This window comes from Dromiciops gliroides, chromosome 1 (assembly GCF_019393635.1).
Source record: "Dromiciops gliroides isolate mDroGli1 chromosome 1, mDroGli1.pri, whole genome shotgun sequence".
NCBI classification, from domain to species: Eukaryota; Metazoa; Chordata; class Mammalia; order Microbiotheria; family Microbiotheriidae; genus Dromiciops; species Dromiciops gliroides.
This window is the reverse complement of record NC_057861.1, coordinates 189,177,434-189,196,100: the sequence shown is the minus strand read 5'-3', so window position 1 is coordinate 189,196,100 and position 18,667 is coordinate 189,177,434. Positions and strand designations below refer to the sequence as shown.

General features: G+C 39.7%; 1 protein-coding gene across 2 annotated transcripts; it reads left to right on the top strand.

Moving 5' to 3' along the window:
• The first annotated feature begins 22 nt into the window (after positions 1–22).
• On the top strand, positions 23–17,159 carry TDP2 (tyrosyl-DNA phosphodiesterase 2). 2 transcript variants are annotated; one of them, XM_043966504.1, is made up of 8 exons: positions 23–277; positions 361–461; positions 4,128–4,190; positions 4,671–4,844; positions 6,167–6,258; positions 7,226–7,344; positions 12,525–12,695; positions 15,916–17,159. In XM_043966504.1, exons 1-8 carry the CDS (start codon positions 122–124, stop codon positions 16,195–16,197), a joined length of 1,158 nt encoding a protein of 385 aa, XP_043822439.1. In that variant the 5' UTR covers positions 23–121; the 3' UTR covers positions 16,198–17,159. The 2 variants fall into 2 exon arrangements, with proteins under 2 accessions (XP_043822439.1, XP_043822448.1); XM_043966513.1 differs by lacking the exon at positions 4,128–4,190 and having other exon boundaries at positions 15,916–17,155.
• Positions 17,160–18,667: the final 1,508 nt, after the last annotated feature.

Below are 18,667 nucleotides of genomic sequence, written 5' to 3'. Positions count from 1 at the left end.
CAGCCGGGATGTTAGTGCGACGCAGCGCGCCTGCGCAGAGGGGGCGGAGGAGGAAGTGGAGCCTCAGTCTGGATGCTGGTGGCCCGGAGATACTCTACCCTTACCTGGTGTCTTCGGAGCTATGGAGGTGGTGGACGGCTCCGTGGCGGCGTCGGGGAAGCCGGAAGAGTGCGTGGTACAGGAACGTCAGCGACTGTGCTCCGAGTTCGCGGCGATTACGGGCCGGAGCTGCGGCGTGGCTCAGTGCTACCTGGCGGAGAACGAGTGGCAGATGGAAGTAAGCCTGCGCTCCCCTCTCCGGGGCCCCGGCTGTGGGCGACTGCGCGCGGCCACCTCCATCCCTGTGCCTTTGCTTTTCAGAGGGCCCTCAATTCCTACTTCGAGTCGGCCGTGGACGAGGGAGCTATGGACGCCAGGCCGAGGACGCCCCCGCCTGCCCCCGCTCCCGTCGCGGGGGTCTGGTGAGTGAGCAGGGCCAGGGGAGGGGGACCCCCAGAAACGAGACCCAGGGTCACGGCTGTGTCCGAACTCATGTCTCTCCATCGAGTCTGCCAGCTAAATATTTACTAAGCTGCTCCGGCACTGCGCGAAAGGACTGCAGGTGCAAAGAAAGGAAGATGAAAATCAGCCCCTGCTCCTTGCCAGCAGCGATGTACGGACAAGATTATGTGTATTCTGTATGTGCATTACATGTGTATGTGCACACGTAGGCATATACATACGTATACATGCATGTGCACCTGCATATGTGTGTGTGTATATGCACAGGGAGGCATCCAGGTGGTACAATTGACGGATTCACTGTGCCTAGATTCCAGAAGACCTGAGTTCAAATTCAACCTAAGACTCAATTACCTGTGTGCCCCCGGGGCAGGTCACTTAACCTCAATTTATTTAAACCACTAAAGTTAATCTGCTTTAGTATCTTTCCTAAGAAAACCCCGTTCGGAATCACAGAATCATAACTACTGAATGACTATAGTACACACGGATGTGTATATATGCATACACGTTATATATGTTTGTATGTGTAGATCTATATATAGTTAGCTACACAGGAGGAATTGAAACTAGTCTCTGAGGCAGGGCATTGGCAGATATTCATAGATCTTGAATTTCGATCCGGAAGGAGTTTTGGAAACCTAATGCAAGGATTCTTAACGTGGGGCCATGTCAGATTTCAGAGGGTCCAGGGAACTTGAATGGGGGGTGGGGGTGGGGGAGGATTACATTCTTATTTCCTAAACCAGCAGAAACTTAACATTTCCTTCAGTCATGAAGGTAGGCAACAAAACATTGTGAGGAGGGATTTACAGGTTTCAATAGACTTTCAAAGAGGTTCCTCATCTAGGAAGGGTTTAAAACTCGGCTCTACTCCATTCTCTTCATTTTATAAATGAGGAGCTTGAACTCTAGAGAGTTAAAAACACACGTAGCTAACTTGGGGACACATAGATCTATCTGTAAATGAAAGAAGTGGAATTTGAACCAAGGTTCAAGTCTGCTCCTCTAGATTCCAGTCCATGATAAACAAACTTTTCATATTCAAACTGTTGCCAAGTCTTGTTATTTCTATCTTCACAAACTCTGTTGTAGTGTGTGACTCCTGTTTTATACTTGCACAGCCACTCCTGGACTAGATGGCTTCCTAGGTTTACATATCCTATTTCACTCTTATCCTTTAATTCCTGGATGGTTGCTGTAGCCTTCAGATTGGTCTCCTTGCCCCAAATCCCAGTCCATATTCCACACTGACAAAAATCATCTTCCTTTAGCACGAATCTGACAGTGTCAACTCTTTACCCAATAAACTTCAGTGGTTCCCTGATACCTCCAGATCAAATAGAAAACCCTCTGCCTGGCTTTTTTTTTTTTTTTTTTTTTGCGGGGCAATGAGGGTTAAGTGACTTGCCCAGGGTCACACAGCTAGTAAGTTTGAAGTGTCTGAGACCAGATTTGAACTCAGGTCCTCCTGAATCCAGGGCTGGTGCTTTATCAACTGCGCCACCTAGCTGCCCTCTGCCTGGCTTTTAAAACTTTCTGCCAGCCCTTCACAACTTGTCTGCTTCCCACCTTTTTAGTCTCAGACTTTCCTCTTCATACTCAGGATTCAGCAAAACTGGTCTTGTGGTTCCTCACAACATTTCATCTCCTCACAGTGTTCCTTTTCACTGGCTGACCCTCATGCCTGGAATACTCTTCCTTGTCTCTGCCTTGAGGCTTTCTGACTCCTTTCAAGAGTTAACTCATATCCCACCTTCTGCAAGGGACTTTTCAAGGCTCACCCCTTCCTTTGCCCTCTGTAGTACCTTCTCTCCGACCTTACCTTTCATTTACACTATATACATACACACTTATACGTATTGTACAATTTTTTTTAAATGGTGTTTCCTCCTTTAAGAATGGGAGCCCTTTGGGGCAGCTAGATGGCGCACTGGATAGAGCACCGGCCCTGGAGTCAGGAGTACCTGAGTTCAAATCCGGCCTCAGACACTTGACACTTACTAGCTGTGTGACCCTGGGCAAGTCACTTAACTCCAATTGCCTCACTAAAAAACAAACAAACAAACAAAAAAATTTAAGCCAAGTGTAGAGATTGGAAGAAAGTATTTAGAAGCCTTTAATGAGGTCAAACCTCTAGGCTCAGATGAACAATATTCATGGGGAGCCCTTTGAGGGCAACACCTGTTTTTGTTTTGTCCTTTCTTTGTATGCCCTGCCCTCACCCTCTGCATACCCTTCTAGCACATTGTAAAAGCTTAATAAATGCTTGTTGATTGATTCTTTTCAAGGATTAGAGGCCACGTATGGAAAGTACTAAAGTTTCGGGAGGAATAACAAAACACTTTAAATAGTGCTTTAAAGTTTTCCTTGTGCTTTAGATAAGTGATCTCTTTTGATCCTCAATACAGCTCTTTGAGGTAGGTGCTATTATCATTCCCATTTTACTGAGGAAGAAGCTGAAACCTAGTGGAAGAAACCGAAACCCTGGGATGTTTGTTTTCTTTGCCCTGTAATATACAACTAATAAATGTCTGAGACTGAATTATAACTGAGGTTTTCCTGATGCCAAGTCTATTACTAAATCAGGAAAAAACCCTTTGACTTGGTAATCACGAATCCTTCAGGGGCACATAGGAAACAGGAAAAATAAAGCTTTGAAAATAGAGTTGACATGACATCTTTGAATAAAAATGATGCAAACGTTTGCTAAGCATCTGTTAGGGCATTGTCTACTTCCCTGAGAGAGAGAGAGAGAATAGTGTGAAATACAAAGATTAACTAGCCTAGGCATGTCCCCTTAAGGAGTTCAAAGCCTAGTTGGGAGATATGACTCATACAATAAACATCTACAATAGAAAATAGAACCGGACGGGTACATAAGAATGCTACAGGGGCAGCTAGGTGGCGCAGTGGATAGATCACAGGCCCTGGAGTCAGGAGTACCTGAGTTCAAATCCAGCCTCAGACATTTAACACTTACTAGCTGTGTGACCCTGGGCAAGTCACTTAACCCCAATTGCCTCACTAAAAAACAAAAACAAAACAAAACAAAAAAGAATGCTACAAAGTGGTATGTGAGTCTGAGGAAGTAAAGATTGTTTGCTACCTGAGTAGATGAAATCAGTTCTTGGAGGAAATGGCATTTGAAGGATTTGAGGAGCACTTGCTCAGATAAGGTAACTTGCTGGGTATTTTATCTCCATTACTTTTTCAATCACCAGGTTTCATGAATGCTCATTGCTCTTTAATCTTTTAAGTCCAACATACAAGCAAAGCTAGTGAATCATTCTTATGTTCATCTTTGAAAGCCGTGAACAATATAGTAATTATATTGTTAATATGTGAAAATAACAAAAATCTGGTGGGGCCAAGTTAGTTATTTCTTTTCTTCTTTTTTTCAATGGCAGGGCAATGAGGGTTAAGTGACTTGCCCAGAGTCACACAGCTAGTAAGTGTTAAGTGTCTGAGGCCGGATTTGAACTCAGGTCCTCCTGAATCCAGGGCTGGTGCTCTATCCACTGCACCACCTAGCTGCCCCCAAGTTATTTCTTAATACTTTTTCTAATGGAAGACAAACATTCATTTGATAATGCATCTTGAACTATCTGTTTCATTTTCTCCAGTAGACTTGATGAAGAAAAATTAAAACAGCTGATAACTTCGCTGGACAAGAAAGGAAACTTTGGGTTAGAATGAAAATCTCAAGAGTTTAATGAGTTTAAATATGCCACCAAAGGATATTCAGATGACAGTCTACCCAGCATAAGTGGACAAATATATAGAGAAGGGCTTTTTAATCTGTCTTTCATGAGCCCCTGAGGGGTCTTGTGGACATGGATGGGGGGAAAATATCAAATCTTTATTTTTACTTCTAATTGAAATGCAGCATTTCCTTCACTTACGAATTTTTAAGATAAACAGACTTAAGGTGAGGTCCATAGGCTTCACTAGACCGCCAAAGGTTAAGAACCACTGATTTAAAGAATATAGTTTAAATTATTTACTTTTTTCTTAAGTCATCTGAGTATATTGTATGTCTTCAGACAGATGCCTTAAGTCCTTTGTACTTTGCTGTGTTACTTTGCAAAATAAAGGCAATAAAAGCTTTTAAAACTTCTTAAATTATACATCATTTATAAAATTATTTTTCTTTCTATTCTTGCTAGTGTTGACCTGACAAATGAACCAGCAATTAATGTCACCAATACTGGTGTCAACATAGAGAATTGTGTCCAGAAAGAAGACGACAGTACATTTTCTTTAATTACATGGAATATTGATGGATTGGATATACACAATTTGCAAGATAGGGCTAAAGGCGTATGTGAATATTTAGCTTTGTAAGTATGGCGGTCCTTTACATTTGCATAACAACTTAATATTTCAAAGTGTTTTCACATCTTTTCTTATAACTGTAAGGTAGGTAGGGCATTTATAATTATCCTCATTTTACAGATGAATAATTGAGACCTCTTAGATTAAGTGCATTAAGTTAGGGGGAAAGCCAGAACTGAAATCTGATGCCCAGAAGAATGAATATTCTTTCCACTTAACTGCCTCACTTTTTGTATTTCTAGGCCATAGTCAAATAATTAAATTTTGTACTTTTAAGCAAAAGTGTAATTCTAGAAAGAACAGTAGTACTCATGAGAACATCTTTGCAAAGGGGTAGGTGTTAAGTGTTCTGACAAGTTAATATCAAAATACCATAGCTTAGGACAACAAAATTTCCCAAGGAAAGAATGCTATATTCATTTATAGGAAATTACATTTGGAAATTTTTTTTTAACTTTTTGTTTGTTTTTTGTTTTGTTTTTTGGTGAGGCAATTGGGGTTAAGTGACTTGCCTAGGGTCACACAGCTAGTAAGTGTTAAGTGTCTGAGGTTAGATTTGAACTCAGGTCCTCCTGACTTCAGGGCCAGTGCTTTATCCACTGCGCCACCTAGCTGCCCCTGGACATATTTTTGAAGTCAACATCTCTAACTGGATTTAAGATGGCAATACCTCTTACTGTTTATTTATTTATTGAATATGTTATTGGAGAGTTTTTAATCCTAACTTAATTTCAGCAAAAGTAATTGCACGATCATTTTTGAGAATACAGGCTAGACAGCTAAAAAGGTAAAAGATTTGGAAGAGAACTGTACTTTTTTTTTTTTTTTAGTGAGGCAATTGGGGTTAAGTGACTTGCCCAGGGTCACACAGCTAGTAAGTGTTAAGTGTCTGAGGCCGGATTTGAACTCAGGTACTCCTGACTTCAGGGCTGGTGCTCTATCCACTGTGCCACCTAGCTGCCCCGAGAACTGTACTTTTAAAAGTTGCATTTTATTTAAGTTGGAATACTTAGATGGTAGGAAAGGCAGAATTGATTCTTTGCTAATTTCAAACTTTCATGTGTGTTGATATAACCCTGTTTTTCCAATATTAGCAAAATAAATAGTCCATGCTGTCTTTTCTGTCCATGAGTATCCTTCAGTAGCCAACAGATAGTATAGTAAATTGCTAACCAATTTGTTTTCATTTTTGGAATTCTGGTAAAGTGGCAGCTTGTGTTTTTCTCAGTTATGGAGTAGTAAGCTCTGGTCTCATTTCCTTGAGTTTGTTCTAGTGAAATCTTATGTTTGTTATTAGTCTTAGAACAAGCTCATTTTTTAAAATCAGGTACACTCCAGATGTGGTATTTCTTCAAGAAGTGATTCCACCATACTACAGCTACCTAAAGAAAAAGGCAACCAGTTACACAACAATATCAGGTAACACCTTTCCAATAATTTAATTTATTGGCTAAAAGTGATTTTCAAAATAGCCACCTCTTTAAAAACATCTTTCTCTCCCTTCTTAATTGGAAAATTGTTTCTTTCCTTAGTTAAAATATTTTAATCGTTGATGTTAGCTATATAGTGGCCGAGAAGAAAATTAGTGTTATCTAATTCTTAGAATGGGATCAGCAGTGGCAAATTCTTTTTTAGGTAAATTAGTTTCTGGGGTGTCATTTTTCAGTGCTAACTTTAGAGATTTGAGATCAAAACAACTTCATCTCTGAATTAAATTTATCTTTGAAATAGATCATTGTTGCACTAACAGGCAGTGCTTTTCTTAAAAGGATCTCTGAACATTTATAACTACTCTTTGTATAATGTGTGATAGAGGACATAAGATGAAGATAGGTTGGATTCAAAGTTTTCTTGAAATCTTTTCTAGCTCTTAATTCTATTCTTTAGTAATCCTACATCAGAGGTTTCAAACACCAACACTCCCAAGTGCAGCTGATTCAGATTAAAATATAATTTTGAGGGGGCAACAAGGTGGTGAGGTGGTACAGTGAATAAAAGCACTGGCCCTGAGTTCAAATCTGGGCACAGACACTTGACACTTACTAGCTGTGTGACCCTGGGCAAGTCACTTAACCGTCATTGCCCTTCAAATAAAATAAAATGCTTAAAAAAATATAATTGGGAAACATTTAACAAAAAAATACAATAAATCACAGATACCTTTTTTCATTTATTCTCAGATCTAAATTTCCTCCCTCCTCTACCCATCCCACCATTAAAAAGACAAATATGGTACCTGTTATACATATTGACATTACATTTTAAAATCAAGTCAGTATGTGAACCTATATAGATTAGTGGCTCCCGTATCGATTTAAATTTGACACCACTGCTCTAAATGACCTATTCATGGAATGGAATTTTCATTTTCAAAAACCATTTTAAGGTAATGAAGATGGCTATTTCACCGTAGTAATGTTGAAGAAGTCAAGAGTGAAGTTAATAAGCCATGAAATTATACCTTTTCCAACTACGCAAATGATGAGAAACCTTTTGTGTGTGCATGTAAGTGAACTTCTGAAAAAATTACCCTCATTTTTGTAATTTCATAGCCCTCTGTTTTGATAAAAGTTTGCCTTTCTCTTTAAAAAAGTTTCCTTTAAATGTTCATGAACTTTGCAAACAAATGCAGATGAATGTTACATCAGAAAATAAACTGTGCTTGAAGGCATATTTCTCCTGAGATAAATGGATTTAATTTAAATCTTATGTTTGCTTCCTGAAATAATTGTTGCTAGGTCCCTAAGTAGCTGGTACCTTAATATTAAATGGTAAATTAACATCAATTAATGACAATAATTGGAGAAGAAAATATCTGAGGGAGAGGGCAGTTGAGGATGATAGATATTGGCAAGCATAGCTTTTGTGGCTTTCCTGAAGGCATTGCATGAAGCCAATAAAAACGGCACTTTTTCTCAGAAGCAAAGACCTTTCTCACTTGGATCCCACATAGCACACCTCTCATTCATTGCACAGTGTCCTGTACCCAGCAAGTGCAGTAAGATCAATGTTTGTTAAATCTAATGAGTGTAAGGTATATTCACTGTTAAAGCTAAAATTGTAGCTAGTCTGTCTAAAATATCTAATGAGTGGTCGCCAATAAATTATAAGCTTTAGCAAGAGTTAGACTTGTAAGCATTTATTAAGGAGAATAAGAATTTGGTAAAGAGAGAGAGAAAGGCCTACATTCATCTATCTATTAAAGGGAGAACACATTTCTAGCTCCGCTCTCCACCAGAGTCCAAAGGCAAGAGAACCCCAGTCAGAGCACGAGGCTCTTCATTCTTCCTCCCACTAGCAAACGTCACTTCCTGATGCCAAAGAAAAGACACATGTTCTTGCCCTTAAAGACCTTTACCTCATGGGCGGAGCTCTTCTACAGTAAGTCTCCAGCAGGTGGTGTCATTCCAATTGTTACATCACTATTTACAAGGAGCTTACTTAGCAGTAGGTGCTTAGGAGATAACAAAATTTAGAAAAAATCCTGGTTTCTGTCTTCATGGAGCTTACAGTCCTTTAGGGGCATATGATCAAATACAAATGGCTGTAATATATAGCAGTGCATGCGGATATATAAGAAAGATGTGCTATGTGAATTCCAAGAGGGAAAGGCACTTAGTACGAGCATTAGGGAAGACTTTCTGGAAGTATGTTTTGAGTTGGCTCCATCCACTTCCCCAGTCGAAGTGTTTTCTTCTTCAAGTACTGGCCCTTCTTGCCAATCCCTCTACATGCACTCTTGATCCCAGCTCCTTCTGTTTTCTCCAGCATCTTGCCTCTACTTTCTTCCCTACCTTCTCCCTCATTTCAGTCTCTCCACATCTGCTGGCTCCATTTTTGCTGCCAATGATACACCCATGTTTCCCTAGTCCTTAAATTGACCTTCTTTTGGTCTAATCATTCCTCTTAGCTATTGTCCAGGATCTCTCCTCCTCTTCTGGGCTAAATTGTTTGAGAAAGCTGCCTGAAATAGTTGTGTCCACTTCCTTTCCACTCACTCTCTTCTAAACCATTTGTACTATTACTTCCAACCTCAGTCATTCACTTGAAATTGCTCTCTCTAAAGTTATCAGTGATCTTAATTGCCAAATCTAATGACTTTTCTCAGTCTTTTTAGTCATTATTTATCCACTGGGCCTCAAGCCAAGGAAGACCTGAGTTCAAATCTGGCTTCACACACTCACTAGCTGTGTGACCCTGGGAAAGTCACTTAACACTGTTTGCACCAGTTTCTTCCAACTGTAAAATGAGCTGGAGAAGGAAAGGGCAAACCATTCCAATATCTCTGCCAAGAAAACCCCATTGAAAAAATGACTTAACAACAGTTATTCTTCCTGACTCATATGCTGTAATTGGTACTATCAGTCACCCATTTCTACTGGATGTTGTTGTTGTTCAGTAGTTTCAGTTGTGTCTGACTCTTAGGTGACCCCATGTGGGGTTTTCTTGGCAGAGATACTAGAGTGGTTTGCCATTTTCTTCTCCAGATCATTTTACCAATGAGAAACTGAGGCAAACAGGGTTAAGTGACTTGCTCAGGGTCACACAGCTAGTAAGTGTCTGAAGCCAGATTTGAACTCAGGTCTTCCTTGGCTCCAGTCCCAGTACTCTACCCACTATGCCACCTAGCTGCCTTTCTCTTTAAGATTTCTTGACATTGCTCTTTCCTGGTTTTCCTTGTTGTTTGTGGGAGCTCCATCTGTGACATGGCCACTAACTGTGGTATCCGCCAAGGTTTTGAGCTGAGCCTTTCTCCCTCTCTTTTTTTGTTTGCATTTAAAAAAAATTTTTCCCCAGTTACATATAAAGATGTTTTCAACATTCATTTTTGTAAGATTTTGATTTCCAAATTTTTTTCCCTCCTTCCCTTCCTTCCCCCCTCTCAAAGGAGTAATCTGATATAGATTATACATTACAACCATGTTAAATATATTTCTACATTAATCATGTTGTGAGAGAAGAATCAGAACAAAAGGGGAAAACCACAAGAAAGAAGAAACAAAACAACAAAAGTGAAAATAGTATGCTTCAATCTGCATTCAGATTCCAACATTCTTTTTCTGGATGTGTAGAACATTTTTCATCATGAATCTTTTGGAATTGTCTTGGATCATTGTATTGCTGAGAAGAGCTAAGTCCATCACACAATGTTGCCATTACTGTGTACAGTGTTCTCTTGTTGAATCTTTTTCTCTTTACCCTTTATACTGTCTCACTTGGTAATTTCATTAGCTCCCATGGGTTCATCTCTATGAACATGATTCTCAGATCTATCTATTCAGTCCTAACTTCTCCTGAGCTACAGTCCTGCATTATCAACTGTGTTTTGGTCATCTCAGATTGGAAAACATTTAGGCATCTCAAACTCAGCATGTCCAAAACAGGACGCAACATCTTTTTTTTTTTCTTTCAGTTGTCAAAAGTTGGTTTTCTTTCCCTCCCATCTCTTCCATTGTGGAAAAGAAAAAGGAAAAAAGAAATCCTTATATAAATGCGTATAATCAAGCAAAACACATTTCACATCTCGTTATATTACCAATGTACCCCCTGGGCCCTTCCTAGCTATTCTGTTACCTAGGGTGCCACTGTTCTCCCAGTCACCCTGGCTTACAGTTTTCTTGTCATCCTTGAGTCCTTACTCACACTCATCCTTCATATCTAGGTTTGTCAGATCTTGTCCTTTAAACCTTCTCATCTCCATCATGTGTTCCTTTTATTCATATAGACACCATGCCTTAATCACCACATGTATTATTTCAATAGTCTTTTGATTGGTCTCCCTGCCTCAAATCCCTCCCTGCCCAATCTATCTTCTACTCAGCTGCCAAAATGATTTTTCAGTGAACATCTGACCATGTCGCCCCCTAATTCAGTGAACTTCAGTGGCTCCCTCTTACCTCCAGGATCAATGTCTTAGGCTGGATTTGAACTCAGGTCCTCCTGAATCCAGGGCTGGTGTTTTATTCACGGTACCACCTAGCCTTTGCAATCTTAATACTTTTTTCCCTTCTACATACTCTTTGTTCCAGCTACATTGGCTTATGGGCTGATCCTTGAACATAATAATACTGCATACATTGACACTTGCAATCCCCCAAGCCTTGAATTCTTTGACACCTATTCATAGCTTCCCTGCTTTGTTTCAAGACTCAAATCAAATCCCACCTTCTGTAGATCTTTTCTTTTCCCATTATTGTTCCCTTCCCTCCCCTTCATCCTTCAGTGCATTTCTTCTGAGATTACCTTTCTGTATCTATTTTGTATTTACATAGGTAACTCATTGTTGTCTTTCCTATTAGAATGTGAACACTTTGAGAACAGTGTCCTTGTTCCTGCCTTTCTTTGTCCAGTGCTTAACACAACACAAATAGTAAGCAGTTAATAAATGTTTATTGACTTGACATCACTTTACAAGGACTAAAGGGGGTGTGCACAGGGGCATTGTAAGAGCCTACTTTTCATTGGAAAAGAACTAAAGTGGAAGAAAAGATCTGATGGTTTTATTGGTATCTGTGCTTGTTATGAGTATGTACCTTGAGCTACATTAAAAAAGCTATGATGGGGGGCAGCTAGGTGGTGCAGTGGGTAAAGCACTGGCCCTGGATTCAGGAGGACCTGAGTTCAAGTTCAACCTCAGACACTTGACATTTACTAGCTGTGTGACCCTGGACAAGTCACTTAGCCCTCATTGCCCCACCAAAAAAGCAAAAACAAAAAGAGCTATAATGCCAGAATAAGAAGGATAATAGTTCTTCTGTACCTTGCCCTGGTCAGATCATACCTGGAGTTCAGGTCTGACTGCCACATTTTAGGAAAGATACCCCTATATTTGGAGCCATGTACAGAAGAGGCATCCATTGTGGTGAAAGACCTGGAGGTAATGCCCCATGCATGAAAAGGAACCGATATTATAGAGAAGAAAAGCTGGGGACATGAGAACTTTCTTCTTGGCCCCAGAGAATAGAACTAAGAGATACAGACTTGATAGAGGGGAACATCTTCTAACAACTAGCTCTGCCTAAAAGTGGAATGGATTACTTTGGGAAATTGTGTTTTCCCTCATTGGGTTTCTGCAGTTGGAGTCTGCATGACCTCTTGTCAAGGGTGTTGATAGCTAGTTCCTAGATTTTGTAATTTTTCAAGTTTGGTTTTAAAAGATAAAGGGGGGTGGTAAGCAGCTAGGTGGTGCAGCGGATAAAGCACCGGCCCTGAATTCAGGAGGACCTGAGTTCAAATTTGACCTCAGACATGTGACACTAGCTGTGTGACCCTGGGTAAGTCACTTAACCCTCATTGCTCTGCCAAAAAAAACCATAAACAAATAAAAGATAAAGGGGTGGAATTCATCTAGCTACCTGCCATTCCATCTCTTATCTCCTCCCTTTTATAGTCAGACTTCTTAAGAAAGTTGTCCACTCCACTTTGTTGTTACTCTCTCTTCACACCCCCTTATCATATGGCGTCTACCCCCAACATTCTATTATAATCACCATCTCCTTTTTTAGACCCTTACATTTTCATGTCTTCTTACCTTTGCTGATGCTGTTCCTTACTTGTTGATAGTATTACTGATTTGATGATTTAGTGAACTTTTGACTAATCTCTAGACCTTCTCTGATTAAAGTTTAGCATTGGATATTAAAATGGGCAGACTGCAATTTAACTCTGGGGTTATTCTGTTTCAGGTGACTATATGTGGTAATGAGCTTTGCCTTTTGAACTCACACTTCGAGAGCACCAGAAACCATGCTCGGGAACGGATGAATCAACTAAAAATGATGTTAAAGAAAATGCAAGAGATCCCAGAGTCGGTTACAGTTATATTTGGAGGAGATACAAATTTAAGGGACCATGAAGTGAGTTACAGTGTATCATTTCAGTGTTTCATGTGGTAAACTAGTTGTTTTGTTTTTCTTTTTTCTCTTATGTGATAACAGAATTTCAGAGTTGTAAGGCACCTTGGTGGTCTTCTAGTTCAGCCTATAACTGAAAAATAATCCCCTCTGGAGCCTACTTGACAAAGTGGTTATCCAGACTTTGAGAAGAGCTCCAAATGAAGGACTTCTTCCTAAGAAATCCCATTCTACTTTGAAGTAGCTCCACTTGTTAGGAAACTTTTTTTATGGGAATCAATCGGCAAGTATTTGTTTAGCTCCTCCTGTGAGCCAGGAACTGTGCTAAAGCACTGGGTATACACATACAACAGAGAGGCAAGTCAGCCCTTGCCCTGAAAGAGCTTACCTTCTACTTGAGAGGACCCTTGTTGCTGTTTCTTTTTTTTGTTTCTTGGGGGGGGGCAATTGGGGTTAAGTGACTTGCCCAGGGTCACACAGCTAGTAAGTGTCAAGTGTCTGAGGCTGAATCTGAACTCAGGTCCTCCTGAATTCAGGGCTGGTGCTCTATCTACTGTGTCACCTAGCTGCCCCATCTTTCTTGCTTCTTTCCAATGATCATTTGATAATTGACCCATCCTATCAAGCACAAGTCTTTAATTGATCTGTTATATGCACATATGAGTACATATATCAGTCTAATTCTGCAGTTATTTACTGAGTTGTGTGCCATATGCCAAGTACCCTTATAGTTATGGGGGTACATATGAAAATATAAGACATGATCTTTGCTCATGAAGAAGACATTGTAATCTTGTTAGAGAAACAACATGAACTTGGTAATGATCTGAGAGTTGATGATGAAGTACCACAAGAAGTTATACCAACAATACCTGATATAAGGAACAAGTTTGGGCTTGAATAGTGGAGGAAATCTTGGTGTGGTCGTGTGTCCTGGTGCAAAGCTTCTTAAGTAAACTGTGGGTCTCAGACTCCACATGGGGCTGTGTAACTGATTGTGGGTATTGCGAAAAAGTTGACAACAGTAAAATTTTATGTACCTCTATGCCCAGGGCTGAATAAAAGTTTTTCTAGCAAAAAGGGGTTAGAAGTGGACAAATTTTAAGAAGCCCCGTCCTAGTGGGCAGAATATTAGACTTGGTGTCAGAACTATCAATCCTTTCTCAGACATGTAGTTGTTTGACCACTTAACTTCTGGGATGATAGACTGCGCCTCCCCCCCCCCCCAAAAAAAAAAAAAAGAATTGCCGGAGAAGCATCCAAGTAGGCACCATGTAAGTGAGAAATATCTGCAACAGGAAGACCTGTTTTGTTTTTGTTTTTGTTTTTGTTTTTGCGGGGCAATGGGGGTTAAGTGACTTGCCCAGGGTCACACAGCTAGTAAGTGTCAAGTGTCTGAGGCCGGATTTGAACTTAGCAACTCCTGAATCCAGGGCTGGTACTTTATCCACTGCGCCACCTAGCCACCCCTGGAAGACCTGTTTTTAAAATATAAACTCTGTAGAGAATAGGACTGTCTTCTGTTCCTCTTTTGTATATTCTGTGCTATGCTTGGCATAAGATGGCGACCCCATAAATATTATAGGGTTAGACTTGGGTTTCCTTTTTACTTCCTGCTTTGTAGTTTACATCAGAGTGATAGTGAGTTGAAATATGAGTATTTATTTACTTCTGCTCTACTACAAAAGGATATTCTAAATAAAATTAAATTTCCCTTCTGTACTCATATACCTCTCTAAATAAAACTAATGATTTTCATCTCCAGTCCTAATAGCCTTATACCTTAGCTCACATATCTAAGATTATTTAAGACCAAACCTTTTCTGGAACTCCTGGTGGTCCTTGGATGTGATATAGCATAGTGTAGAGTGGTGGCATGAGTGCTTGACTGGAAGTTGAATGAGACCTGGGTTCAAATTAGGACCACAGCTAGACTAGTGGTGTGACCTCTTTAAATGTCAGTTTCCTTATCTGTAAGATGTGAATATTAATCAGGGCTGTAATAAAGAAAGTGTGTTGTAAACAAAGTGCTCAGTCTCCTTATAAATGGTATAAATGATAAGTTCTCATTAGAGCAGTCCTCTTTATTGACGTTCACATGACTTGTTGAGCTCTTCCTAGTTTGCTTCAAAGCTCAGCTCAAGTGCCAGCATCTTCCTGATTCTCTCAGCTGCTAATGTTTGACTTCTCAAATTGTCTTGGATTTATTTTGGACTTATTTAGAGGCATATGTGTTGTCTTCTCTAATGAAATGGAAGGCAGGGCTCGTTTGGTTCTTATTTTTGTATCCCAAGTATCTAGTATAGTACCTTCAATATAATAGGCATGTAATATATGCCTGTTAATTGCTTTTTAAATCCTTGAGAATTAAATACAATAAGTCCTAGAAAAACTGCAGGATTATAGAGGGAAGAGAACTGGAACTGGAACATGCTTGAAATATATACCTGTTGAACTATTATTTAAGTTATGGTTGAAGATTTGCCTTTTTCATTCTAGACCATAAAATAAAATACTTAGAATTACAAAGGAAACCTATTATTTTGAAACACAATTATAAAAAAAAAATTTTAAGCATGTTCATGGTCTCCAGGTCAAGAACCCTTGGCGGTACACTCCTGTAATCCCTGCTGTTAGGGGAAGCTGTGACTAGTGGATCGCTTAAGTTTGGGAGTTCTGAGCTGGAGTCTCCTAAGCTGATTGGGTGTCTACACTAAGGCCAGCACCAATTTGATAAGCCCTAGGTCAGAAATGGAGTAGGTCAAAGCTTCCATGCTGATCAACGTTGGGGTCAGGCCCACAAGTGATTGCTGGATTTTTCAGCTTGAGCAAGATAGGGAGATACCAATCTCTAAAAATAAAAATTTAAAAATAAAAAACAACAAAGAATCCCTGCCCTATAATGAAGGGAATGGAGGAAAAGTTCACAAAACACCAAGTTGTTTACCCTTTTTTCAATCTAGCTATTTATTTGTGCTTTTTCCTGTGGTTGTGTAGCAGTTATTGTTATATTAAGTAAGGATTTTTTTTTAATTGGTGAGACAATTGGGGTTAAGTGACTTGCCCAGGGTCACACAGCTAGTATGAGTAAGGATTTTGTATGGGTTCATTCAACACGTGGTTTAACTGTTTCTATATTAAATGTTGCATCTAAGCAAAGTAAGCAGTTTTATTTTTTTAAGACTACAAAAAATTTGATGAAAGGTTTCCCCTTCTCTTTTAGGTTTCTAAATCAGGTGGCTTACCAGAAAAAATTTTGGATGTTTGGGAGTTTTTGGGCAAACCTGAGCATTGCCGTTATACTTGGGATACACAAGCCAACACTAATTTGGCAATAGAAGCCACTTGTAAACTACGGTTTGATCGAATATTTTTCAGACCTGCAGCAGATGGTTGTAACATTGTTCCACGAAGTTTGGACCTAATAGGGTTAGAAAAACTGGAGTGTGGTAGATTCCCTAGTGATCACTGGGGTCTTCTATGTGGGTTTGATATAATACTGTGAATATTTTTCAGATGTGTATATTCGTAAGTATATTGTACAGTTTTCTCTCAGATTTCTTGCCAAGGTCTTTTGGAGCTTGTGGGAGTCACAGCCTCTCCTCAGCCATCTTGGCTCCGCCCCCCACCAAGATTTTTTGATGATGTTGTGAGCCTCTTTGGAAAAATGTGTTGAATATCAACTAAGAAGCTGGATTTTCACTTCTCTATTATTATTTCTTGTAGATTCATCCCACAGATTTTTCAAAAGTCCTTCTCTCCCCACCTCCAAGAACTGTACCTCTTAAGCAGAAGAGCTTTTGAGGTGGCCTTTTCCTCCAGTCTATTTGGTTGGTCTGGATGAAATGAAGGCTTTGTTTGCTTAGTCTCTAGCTTCTTGGTCATGGGACTATGGCTTTCCTTGTCCTTCATCTTTATCTTAGCCACTTCCTTAACCTAGACAACTAGAAGAAGGATAACATGAGTAACTGATGATGAGAAATGAGCTGCATTTGTTTTCATTCTCTCTGTTTAAGGTAACAAAATAAATAATGAGTAATAGTAAAAGGCAAATGGAATTTACAAATCATTGTATGTCCTCTGTAGGGACAATGTGGAAGGAAAATGCAAATGTGTTAATAATAGTTTAATGTGAATAATCGTATTGGAAAACTGGATAATGTGATTGGTCCTAGTCATTTAACAATAAGTCATGAAATGTAAGATATATCTGGTAAAGTCCATGAGAAAACTACCTTGTATTTTTACTCAAATTGTATTTTTAATTAAAGAATATAAAAGAACTACTATTGCTGTCTACTTTTGAGTCAAGCTATTTTTCTCTCCCATTATTTGACTCTGCAACAAACACAAAGAAAAGAAGGTTGTATTCAGGTAGATCCTAAAAATGAAACTATTTCTGAACAACATGTTTTGGATAATCATGTTTTCATTCTCCTTCATATACCTTCCCCTTTAATTATTTTTTATTTTTTGCAGGGCAGTGAGGGTTAAGTGACTTGCCCAGGGTCACACAGCTAGTAAGTGTTGAGTGTCTGATGCTGGATTAGAACTCAGGTCCTCCTGAATCCCAGACCAGTGCTTTATCCACTTCCACACCTAGCTTCCCCCCTTCCCTTATAATTAAAGAAGTAGAATCCAACCTATGGCATGTGTAGAGAAGCTTCTGCCTTAGGTTCTTTGACTTAAATGCTTGTTGATGTGAATCTGTGGAAGTTTTGCTAGATACTCATGTTTACCTAACTGCTCTGCCTAAATGTAACTGAAGAAACTATTTTTTTTTTTTGCTGGATACACAGCACAGAGCTAGAAATGTTAGATCTTCTCATTTTCTCTGATGCAGAGTGGAGAATAAATTAATAAGCAAATCATCTAATTTTACCATGTCTCCCATCTTCTAAGCCAAAATAATACCTTACTGGGTTAGCATGGGGCTGAGTCAACTTTGACATGTTTTAAGCTATTTGAGAGGAAGTTCAGATGCATTAAAGATACCAATTATAATACCTGCATTTCTCGACTGTTTTAATTATTTTCTTTCATTCTCAACTTAGACTTTGAGAAGAAAAGAATTCTATTTCTGCCTCCAAAACTGATTTACTGAGTGACTTCCAAGTAAGTCATTTCAAGACTCCATGTCATTTTTTTTATTGTTTGTTTCCTCATAGTATACCAGTTTTGTCTAAAGGCTAGGACCAAGGTCCTAAGGAAGGACTAAAAGGAGAAGGAAATTGTGGAAGAGAGCCAGTGTGGTCATCATGCCCAGTGTCATAAGCCGTAAGAGGAGGGGGACAGCAGGCAGAGCAGAGGTGAAAGACAAGATTGGCCTTGATACTGTAGAATTGTAAACTGTTTTGAAATAGTGCTAGTTTATGAGTAGGTCTTTTTTTTTTTTTTTGGTGAGGCAGTTGGGGTTAAGTGACTTGCCCAGGGTCACACAGCTAGTAAGTGTTAAGTGTCTGAGGTCGGATTTGAACTCAGGTCCTCCTGAATCCAGGGCTGGTGTTCTGTCCACTGTGCCACTTAGCTGCACCCCCCCCCCCCAGTAGGTCTTTATTTTTATTTATTTATTTTTTTGCGGGGCAATGGGGGTTAAGTGACTTCCCCAGGGTCACACAGCTAGTAAGTGTCAAGTGTCTGAGGCCGGATTTGAATTCAGGTCCTCCTGAATCCAGGGCCGGTGATTTATCGACTGCACTACCTAGCCGTACCCCCCCCTCACCCCCCAGTAGGTCTTTATTGATTGGTCAATAGGTGTTGACCATCTCTACCGCCTGTTTGACATTCTACCATTAGAAATTAATTACTTGAATGAACTCAATAATTTTTGGCCTTTATTTAGATGTAGGCAATAATAATGAGAGCATAGTGTAGTGGATAGAAGGAAGGGCCCACCCCCTTAAGTCAGGACAACCTAGATTCATGTCCAGCCTCTGAAATGTACTGGCCTTGTGTGAAATGAGACAAGTCACCCT